Source organism: Lactuca virosa, chromosome 2, assembly GCF_052849685.1.
Source record: "Lactuca virosa cultivar CGN04683 chromosome 2, Lactuca_virosa_CGN04683_v6, whole genome shotgun sequence".
NCBI lineage: Eukaryota > Viridiplantae > Streptophyta > Magnoliopsida > Asterales > Asteraceae > Lactuca > Lactuca virosa.
Window position 1 is genome coordinate 231,481,947 of NC_136427.1, and position 10,948 is coordinate 231,492,894.

The 10,948-nt window shown below is 33.2% G+C and overlaps 1 protein-coding gene across 1 annotated transcript; it reads right to left on the reverse strand.

Annotated features, from left to right (window-relative positions):
* Positions 1-1,233: 1,233 nt before the first annotated feature.
* LOC145158281 (WPP domain-interacting tail-anchored protein 1-like) lies at positions 1,234-7,872 on the reverse strand. The gene is made up of 6 exons (XM_079077200.1): positions 7,658-7,872; positions 6,480-7,073; positions 5,782-6,383; positions 1,835-3,328; positions 1,617-1,757; positions 1,234-1,532 (listed from the first exon to the last, which is right to left on the reverse strand). Exons 2-6 carry the CDS (start codon positions 7,039-7,041, stop codon positions 1,362-1,364), a joined length of 2,970 nt encoding a protein of 989 aa, XP_078933326.1. The 5' UTR covers positions 7,042-7,073; positions 7,658-7,872; the 3' UTR covers positions 1,234-1,361.
* Between the last annotated feature and the right edge of the window lie 3,076 nt (positions 7,873-10,948).

The following is a 10,948-nucleotide window of genomic DNA, read 5'->3' on the forward strand; positions in this document are numbered from 1 at the left end:
ATGATGAAGTTACAACTTGTCTCATTCGTAAAGATGCAGAAAAAGTAAAAACTATTAATTCCACTTCATCATTTGGTAACAGGTTTGATGAAATATTTGAGGAAACATATATAAGAAAATAAAAAGTTTCAAACGCTACCAAAAATCTTTGGATATGAGAATGCTTTGAAAAAAAAGTAAAAATTAATGAAGAAAATGAAAAGAATGAAGAGATTTCAATATTTTCATGAATCCTAGTACCATGTCAGAAGATGGATGCAAAATTTAAAGAAACTGTTGCGAAAAAATTAATATATATATATATATATATATATATATAATAAAATTTTTATTTTAGATATCATACTTTTTATTTAATGTATTATTCATAACCTTTAATTTCAAACTTGTAATATTTAATTGTAATTTTTAATTTCTAACTTTTAATTTCTAACTAGTAATATTTGATCATGTGTTCACTACTTGACCATCAATCATGTCTTTATGGAATCAGATCGGTGTCGGTGTTTGGTGAAATGTTCTGTGTCCCGCGGTGTATTTGGTTTCAGCTTCGTCTCTTGGTCCGATATAACTTTTTTGGATACTTTGCAAAAAAGTGTTTTGATGTGGTAGTTATCACCACGACTTTTTGGAGTTTGTAGAAATATTGAAACATCTTGCTCTTTAGAATGTCTAAATCAAAGAAAGAAAGACAATTTTGATGATATCGTGCCTACGTCTTTCTTTTGGATTAGTAATAGAAGAAAAAAAAATGCAAAATGTATTGAGATAGGTGGTTGTATAAATCATCTTTCAGCTTTAACCCCTAAGTAACTTTTTTTTGCTCTAGTTTATTGCTTGAGTTGTTTGTTTATATATTTCTACATTTCCCAAAAAAAAAACACTCTAGAGCAAATGTGAGAAAACCTAAAAGAAGCCCAAATTTATTACCATCATCATGTTTCACTACAGCAGATAATGATTGCTATGTTTTTGCCTTTTTATGGTTATCATAATTAAACAACTTAGTTATGCTTTGTAAGTGTTTACCAAATCTGATTACTCATGGAACTAACTAACATATATATGCCAGGAAAAATACATCTTATGAGAAGGAAAGACAATGTTATGAAATGGGAATAAATGTATTTCAAATTAGGTTAAAAAAAAAAAAAGGTAAATGCGCCACCTCTTCAAGACATGAAACTAATTATTTGACCTTCAAATAATGTGAAAATTAAAAAACAGAAACCATTTATCCAAATATTAAAAACTGGCTATTACCAATAATCAGCTCCACAACACACAGTCGAAACAAACCCTAAAGCAAAAAAGTTACAAACTTATTAAAGCTTTCTATGAGCATGTTCTTTACATATGATCTATGTGAGAAGTGAGAATTGAAGTCCCCAGTACACAGAAATGATAAGGATGATGGCTACTAACAGGTACTGTTTTGGTTTAAGCTGCCATGCATCTATGTTTCTTGCAATATATGGCTCTGATTCAGACATTGTGGGGCCCATTACAATCTCCTCATGTTCCTTTTCTGTCTGAAAAGTGGAATACTCCATGAATAAGTAATCAACACTTTTTTTACTTAATAAGCTTAACAAACGACTTAAAAGAAAAGGTACCTGGATATTGGTTGATAGGGATTCTTTGATTTCTGTAGTGTTAACTTTATCACCATGGCTAACTTTTACAGCAGGATCTCCTTCAGTTTTCTTTACACGTTTTTTTACCAAGATTTTGTTCTCTTGCTTCAATGAAGATATCTGCATACACATATATAACACTATTAAGACAAAACCATAAAAGGGTGGGTTATGAAAAAGTTTGTAATATTAGAAACCTGCTTTTGAAGGCGTTCTCTTTCAAGTGCCATTTGCATAACAAGATCTGTTATCAACTTTGTACGAAGACTTATGTCTTTAGCAGTTGCCTTCTTGGATTCCTCCATTTGATGCAAAGATTCCTCTAAGCTTTTAATCCTACTTTTAGCAAAACTAAGTTCCTTTTTCAAGTCTGTGTTTGTCTCAGACAAGAAGATACACTTGTCCTCCACACTATCGGTCTCATTTTGACTTTTCAAAACCTTTTCCTTCAGGTCTTCAATTACATTATCCATGTCTTTAATTGTCGAATGCAGCATGATTTTTTCCTCTTGACTAGCTTCATAACATGCCTCCACATGCTGTAACTTAATGTTAATATCATTTACTTCTTTCTCAAGCGAAACAACTCTCTCATTAGCATCCTTGAGTTCTTCACATGTCTCTGTTAACAACCGAGACTTTGTTTCAGCATTCACAGCCTTTTTTTCTGCTTCAATAACTTTTTCTCTCAATTCTTTAATTGTAATTTCCATGGATGCTTTCTCATTAACCTGCTGAAGCTCGCTTTCTTTAGTTTGTTCTTTGAGTTTGACCAAACCATTTCTTAATTCAGCTTCTCGATGAAATGAACCTTTGAGATTGAACTGTAACATCTTGATTTCATTTAATAACTCTTTAGATTTTTCCATAAGGAGGTCAGATTTGTAATTTGCCTCATACAACTTCTCTAAGGTCATTTCAGCTTCCTCATGAGCATAAACAATTTCTTGTTCTGACAACTGCAGCCTTTTTGTCAGAGATTCTTTTATTTCATTTAACTCGCTCACCCTCTTCTCCAAATCCATTTCTCTCTCCCAAGATTTCTCAAGCATCCTTAAAATATGCCTCTGATGTTCCACATTTTGCAGTTTCATTTTCTCCTGAAGTTCTAGAAGATCGGTGTCTTCTAAGGACTCCGTGTTTTCATTCTCTCCACCAAATCTTAACAAGTTCCTCTGAAAGTTGGCAGATCGTATTTTTATTTCTAAAATCTGCTCCAGTGATTGCTCCAATGTTCTTCCAGAACCATTCAACATGTCTTCCATCCTCATGAGAGGTTCTTCTTCTCCAAAGGGTTTGCGTGAAGATAGAAACTCCATTACATTAGCTTTCTCTATCTGAAGATCAGATATGTGTTTCTCTAGTACTCTTACCTCTGAATCCAAAAGCCCAGATAAAAGATCAATTTCTAGTGCATTGACAACCAAAACGGGGTCCATTTCAGAAAGAAGGGCCTCAAAGGCATTTTCTTTAGTTTCCACACGCATTGAGAGTAAGTTCAAGTTGGCCAGCTTCTCACAAATATATGCTATTTCCACTTCAAATCTTTTTATAATCTCTACAGGGCTTTCAGAGTCTTGAACACTATCATCGCCAGAAGAAGTCATTAAAGATATGCTGCTTTTATTGAACTCTGATGATTCATCATCATAGTTGCTGATGGCATCCATTTTAAGCTTCCAGCTGTAACCTCAATCCAGAATCTGATAAAGAAGAAAGAGAAGGAGAGGACATGTTATACTTCTTACCATAAATATATAAAAATAATGAGCTTAGATTTTGCATACAATACAATCATTACAGCGGTCAATACGGGTGGACCTGTACTTAACAAACATTATCTTATGTCTATTAGACCATATGACCTAATATCCTAAAGAGAGTAGAATTTAAGCATTTAAGGTTTTATTGACTCCAGGTATAACGTATCCACCATTTCCTTACATTGATATGACTAAAAGATGTTTATTCTAGACTATGCTTCACAACTCTTTGCTTCATCTAGATAATTCCATACAACTTTACCAGTAATAAGGAAAGATGGAAAGATTTTTACCAGTAATAAGGAACAAAGTGCCATGACTATTCTGCATCCAGTTTCATAATTGCACATAATTAATCCATCTACCAAAAAGTATGAGCTACATCTGGTATTTATAGGTCATACAAAAGCTGGTTTTCAACTTCTAAATATGTGGTGAATAATATAGCTAATCACATTGAACTACATACTAAATAGTGTATATTAACGGTGTTAACTATTCAAGAAAACCCTAATTTTTTCATCTCAAAGGTGCGAGGTTTGCTAAACTGATATTCGAGGTGCAGCTCTTTTTTAGGAATGGAGAGACTTGAGCAACTAAAAACCTAAAACAGACTAATAGTGTATATTAATGGTGTTAAATGCAACCATAAACGAAACACAAAACGGATCATGCGCATGCAAAATTAGAAAACATGGGATTCTTGACCATTTCTACATTCACGTAATGATACTTTCTCGACCCCAAACGGAAAACCTAAGATCGAGAAAAAAAATTTGATATGAATTCAAGTAATTCCTCAGATGTGAGTATATGAGATAAAAACATGATGTCAACTACACAAACAGAAGCCGCCTCAAAAAGTTCATCCATAACTCTAAGGAAGTTCTGAACAATAAAATTACATCGTGAATTTGGTGCAATCAGATATAACACGTCAAATTAGAAAGAAGATGAAAACGAAAATCTGTAATTCGTGAAATTAAATCCAAAATCTACATACCTAATCCAGAAAATTATTCGGTTAAGGAAGCAGGAGAATGCTTTTGCTTTATGATTTGCAGTTCCGATTCGCTCCTCTGTTCATTCACTGTTTAGTGATCCCGTTTGCCTTATTGAAGAAACCCACCCGTTCCCCACTTTCTACGATAATTACAGAAATTGCCTTGAGGTTTTCGAAAACTACGAAACAGCCCCTGAAACCGAATATTCTTATGATGAAGGCCCATTTCATTTAGTACTTAGAGTTACTTTGCTCTCATAATGGTGTTAACTTTCACATCTCAAAAGCTCAATATACATAAAAGAAACTATGTATGATCATGTTTTCATTTTAATCGCTATATATTATTTCGATCAATGAAAGACACCTTTTTCGAAAGAGATTTTCACTACGCCCATTGTGATCTCTTATTCTTGGTTTAACAAGCTTTAAAACTAACATGACGTCTTATTTACCTACATGACATCATATGTACCTTATGAAATAACATCATACTTCTTGAAATGGTTTCTCATTTGTCGGTTTAACAGATTAAACATATACCATGTAGGTAAATGAAAACTCATTTTAAAAAGTTGGATGTTATTTTAGAAATTACATGACTCTATGTAGGTTAATCAGAATCGATGTTAGTTTTAACACCTATTAAACAAAAAATGAGGGACCATAGTGGTCGTTGTAAAATTTTCTTTTAAAATTGGTGGCTTTCAATTGAAATAGAATATACTTGTTAGACCGTAAAAATGACCAGACTATAATGGTTTTATGTGGCATTGTGAAAATGAATCTAAAAATCAGTCCTTTTATGCTCTTTTGCTAATATTATGGGGGTTGGAATGTTACCTTTACAACTAAAAGGTTCCTTTACTTTACTCAAAAAGCCAAAAGGATGCAAAGTAGAAATTTATTATGCCAAAACAACCGCTTTACAACGGCTCGCTAACACGTTCAAAACATGTTCATATCAATTAACAATTATATCACATCATTTGGTTTTAAAGTTTTGACCAAATGTAACATCAAATTGTGTTTATCAATAATCTCAAAGCTTACATCCACACACCCCTTAATCACATTTGCTATTATAAAACTTTCGGTTTATCTTTTTAGCCTTTTTTTTTCCTCAACATACAACATCAACCTTTATTTAAATTTCACAAACACAAAGATATTACAAGTTCTTGCTTCAAAAAGCTCCAAAAGGCAAAATTTAGCCTTTCACGTCTCCCAATTTTATGAACAAAAGACTCTAAATCCCAGAAAACTTCAACAGGGTTCTGATAAAAACTATCATAATCTTGAAATTTTGCCTATGTTTCAAGAAAATGCAAAGACTTTATACACACACACACAGAGCTTGAAAGTATATCTTTCAATGAAATCTTGGGAGTGTATAATAATCTTCCGTCACTCCCACCTGCATCATCACCACCATCGGATCCACATCCTCAAAACTATCTCTCCTGGATTTACTAAGTTTGAGCTTAATCTTAGCCTCTTTCAGTTTTTTCTCAAGTAAAACCACCTTCTCAAATGAAGCTTTCACCTCATTGCTACATTTGACTTCAGCCTTTTCAGCCCTTTGTTCAGCCTTCATAACTCGTTCTTTCATATCTTTAACCACAGCAGTTTCTTGATTTTGAAAGCCTGAATCTTTCTTCATCTTACTCATCAGTTCTTTAGTGATTGCCATTAGGATCTCAGATGTGTGATCAGCGCTATACAACTTTTCCAATGTGAGTAGAGTTTCTTCTTCAGCTAAAAGAACTTCTTGTTCTGTAGCTTGCAACCTCATTGTCAAAGCTTCTTCAATTTGAGCCAACTCAGATGCCCTTTTCTCAGATTCCAGTTCTCTTTCCAAAGATTTTTCAAGCATTCTCAAAATATGTCTTTGATGTTCCACAGTCTGGACATTCATTTTGTCTTTCAGTTCAGGAAGATCATTGTTGTTTATCTCCACTGAATCATCCTTGTCTGCACCTGAAAAGTGAAAACCCATTAAAGAAATCAAAATCCCAATTAGTAACATTTAATTTCAAGAAAACAAGAATTAATATTAGTACTAATGTAACTTACGGGGTCCTCCTCCAGCAAATCTTGACACAGTTTTCTCAAACATGCCAGCTCGTGTCTTTAATTCCGAGAGCTGATCCAATGCTTGTTGCAATGATTTTTCTGAATCATTCAACATATCTTCTGTTTCCATGGAGGATTCTCCTAACATTTTGCTTGAAGAGACAAAATCCTGCATGTTAGTTTTTTCCATCTGAAAATCAGATATGTGGTTCTCTAATACAGTCACTTCGGAATTCAGAAACCCATATAAGAAGTCAAATTCCAGTGCTTTGACTTCCATGTCACTTTGGTTTTGATTTGTATCAGATACAAACGCTTCAAAGTCGCTTTTTAGAGTTTCCATATGCATCAAGAGTAAGTTCAAGTTGGCAAGTTTCTCACAGACACATGCCATATCAAGCTCGAATCTTGTTACAACCTCTCCAACACTTTCTAACTCCTGAAATGTATCTGCAATTGATGAACTCCTTCTGGATATGGTTTTAAAGAATTCGGATTCTGGCCTACAAGAGTAGACCGATCCAGCAGCAGAAGATGGCTCATAACCAAAGTGCATATCCATCTTGAGATGTAAGAGATCAGATCAACACACACCTGATAGAAGGGAAAAAGGAAGAGTGTATTTTAATATTTTATTACTTCTAGAGCCATGTGTAGATTGTACAGGCAATACCATTGTTAGAGGGATGAGCATGTATATCATGAAATTACGTATATAATGCAATTGTTATGTTATGTATAAAGTCTTTTGTGGGAATGGAGAAACTTGAGCAACTAAAAACTTAAAACAGACTAATTGAAACCATAAAGGAATCACAAAGGGATCATATGCAAAATTAGAAAAAATGGGTTTCTTGACCACTTCTACATTCACGTAATGATATACTTTCTCGACCCAAAATTAGCCTAAAAATGGAAAACCTAAGATCGAGAAAAAAACGTTTTGGTACGAATTCAAGTAATTCCTCTGATGTGAGAATATGAAATAAAAAAACACGATATTAACTGTACAAACAGAAGCAGCCTCAAAAATTTCATCCGTAACTCTACGAAGGTTCTGAACGATAAAACTACACCGTGAATTTGGTACAATAAGATAGAACACATAAAATTAGGAAGAAAACGAAAACGAAAACGAAAATCAGCCATTCGTGGATTTAAATCCAAAATCTACATACCTAATCCAGAAAATTATTCGGTTAAGGAAGCAGGAGAACGCTTTTGCTTTATGATTTGCAGTTTTGATCCCGTTTTCTTTATTGATTCTTTCGTGTTCTAGAAAATGAAATTTCGTCGTAAATTAGGTAACATCAGATAGAACACATCAATTTAGGAAGAAGATAAATATCTGACCAACGGAAACATGCAATCGTGAATTTGAATCCAGAATCAACGTACCCAAATCAGATATGTAATGGATTATGGAAGGAGAGATTGGTTTTTTGGGATCACAGATTTCATTTCACGCCTTTGGCATTCATAGGCATAGGCGCGGATCTGTTTCCTTTTCAACGTTTCCCTCCTTTTTTAACATTTACAGTAATGACCCTTAGGTTTTCCAAAAGTTAAATAAAGTATCTAACTATGGACAATTTTACAATGAAAGTCAATATCATTTACTAATTAATTCATTTATAGAGATGACAATGGAGGTGCCATCCCTAAATTCTCATTTTAATCTTCGTCCATATCCCCACCGGAGAATATAAATGAATCATCATCCCCACTCTTAACGGGGACCGGGGATTGGGGATTTCTTTTTCTTTTTTTAATATGAAAACTTTTACGTAAAGAAAACTCTAAATTTCAATTTATCTATCTAAGTTTAAAGATTTTAAAAAACATAAAATATTCATAGATTGTATAAAAACTATAAACAAATTTTCTACCAAATTTAAATACATACATAAAAAATCAAATAGAAAAAAATTATCAAAGTGATATTTGAGGTAAAATAAATAAACCAAGGAGAAAAAAAATTATACACAAGTTTAAATTAGATAAAAAAACGAAAAATACAATTTCAACCAAGTAATGACTAATGAGTTTGGTTATTTGAATAAACTTTTAGATATTATAGATTATACTATAAATATATGTTTTGTATTATTTTTATATATTAATATACATATATTGGATCCGGGTCTAGGGGTATCCCCATCCTCATCCCCACTTTTTTATTCAGGGATTCCTCATCCCCGTCCCCATCCTCGGTCAACTTGAGGATTCCCCCGGTCAAACGGGTGCGGGTTTCGGGTTCCTCGTTGGGTATGGGGATTTTTGTCATCCATATTTATGTTAACATAAATTAATACTATAAACAACGTATGGTGTGTCATGACGTCATATATATCAAGGTCTAAAAAAATAGTTAAAGTGTATAAACATATATATCAAGGTCTAAAAAATAGTTCAACATGTTCCACGTCGAAACGTGACTTCGTCGTCCCGAAAACACTCATAGATTTGTTGAAGGCGTGGCACACGCCACGAATTGTCTAAAAACTTTAAGATAAATTTTCATCGTTCTCTTGGATGGTTATCTAAATAGATTGTATGCACTGTCAACTACCAGGTCCTTGGTTTTTCGAGGTTATGGAGAAGGGGGTTTTCTTTGGCGGAGAACTAAATGTCATTTCGGACAACTACGTATCTCACTCTTAGCCATCCCTATTTGAAACATTCAGCCAAGATTCGAACTTTGGCCCCCTCTATGGGGAGGTTACCATTTCCCTCTTCAATTGTTGGGCTACTCGGATGGTGATTCGTCTTCAACCCAATAGATATCTATAATGAAGTCATTAAATTTACTTTATATGCTTAGAGCTATACTTTGCAAAAAAAAAAAGTTTCATTTTGTTTGTTTGTAATATTTGTATTTTAGCTTTAAACAAAAAATTGTTAATAAATAAAAATAATAGATAAATAATATAATATGATATAATAGATAAAGGAGTAATAATAATAATAATAATAATAATAATAATAATAATAATAATAATAAACTAAATTAAAGGAAAAAAATTGAACTAATGATTTAAATAAGTATTTATAGTTAACTATAAAAAAGGGTCGATTTGGTTACTTAAGGAAAACCTATAATCCATGTAATAGAAAGGCGCTGCAAAATATTAACAAAAGCTTAATGTTCATATGGTGATAATTGACCTGATAGATTGAAGAAGATGCAAAAATGGGGAAAAAAATACAATGTATTATCTATAATAGCATTGAGTTTTGAATACTGGTTCATAATTCTAATGTTTTATATTCACATTGTAGGCATTAGTTAGTTCTAGCAAGTAGAAAGAATTTATATGAGGTCATAAATGGCCTTGACTCATTTTTGGTGGATTTGGAGGGACATCATTGCTCTTATTGTTTTGGGAACTCCGTTTGCATGCATGCATGTTTTGCATTACATTACACTCATCAACGTCCATAGGAACACATTAGGTTTAGAAAACTGAAATGTATCGATGCATATTAAGATAATATAAGGCCTTTGAATAGAGTCGTATATAGGTTGACACTAAATGCATACCATTACCTCCAAGACAGAGAAAGATGCCTTGGATGTTGAATATGATGTTTTTACAAATGAACACAACTGAAGAAAATTTAAAACTTTTACCGTCATATTGCACCATGGATCACAAGTTCATGGTTTAATGCAACAAAACTAAAAATCATAGAGTATAGTTCGAGTTGTATACTTTTTAATGGTTCGATTCCTTGCTTGATTTCTTGGATGATCTAGAGCCCAAACTAGAACTCTTCTAATGTGGAAGCACCCCAAGACAATGATCTAGCAAGATGAGATAGTCCTTCTTCTTTGTCCAGAACTGAATCTCTACATTTAGAAAGAAGGGTTGCGGAATGCACAAGAAAAAACGAGAGGGAGAGGCATGTTAATTACACTTAAAAACTTTAATTCTTCTTAGTTTCTAATCAATTCACTATCTCATGATGAATTAGCAAACTAATCCCTATAATCTCTGTTTTGTCATATTCTGCTTAAATCATATATTGTATGTAACCCAAAAGGACCTTGCTATTTATAGAAATGTCACTCACTTGTTGTAACCATTGACATACTTTCAACAGTCTCCCACTTGCACACATGTCACACTAATTGTATAGTCGTATATTCCTTAAACCTAGCAAGGTGTACGTCATCCAACGCTACAATTGTACTCATAACCTTTAGGTATGAGTCCTTAGGTAAGTGAAAAAATATTCCTTTGTTTTTCAAGATATTCATATGGACATAAGACATGGAAGGAAGTAGATCTCAGACGGTCAAGATTATGTTTCCCAATAGAGATTTGTGTTGAGTACAACAGACTGCAACATTGATTCATTATCAATTTAGTCTGAACACGACCATTAATTTGATGTCAACACTAAGATAATTGAGGGGGCCGATGATATCGCTTCTCCTGTTATCGTAGAGGAAACAAATAAAC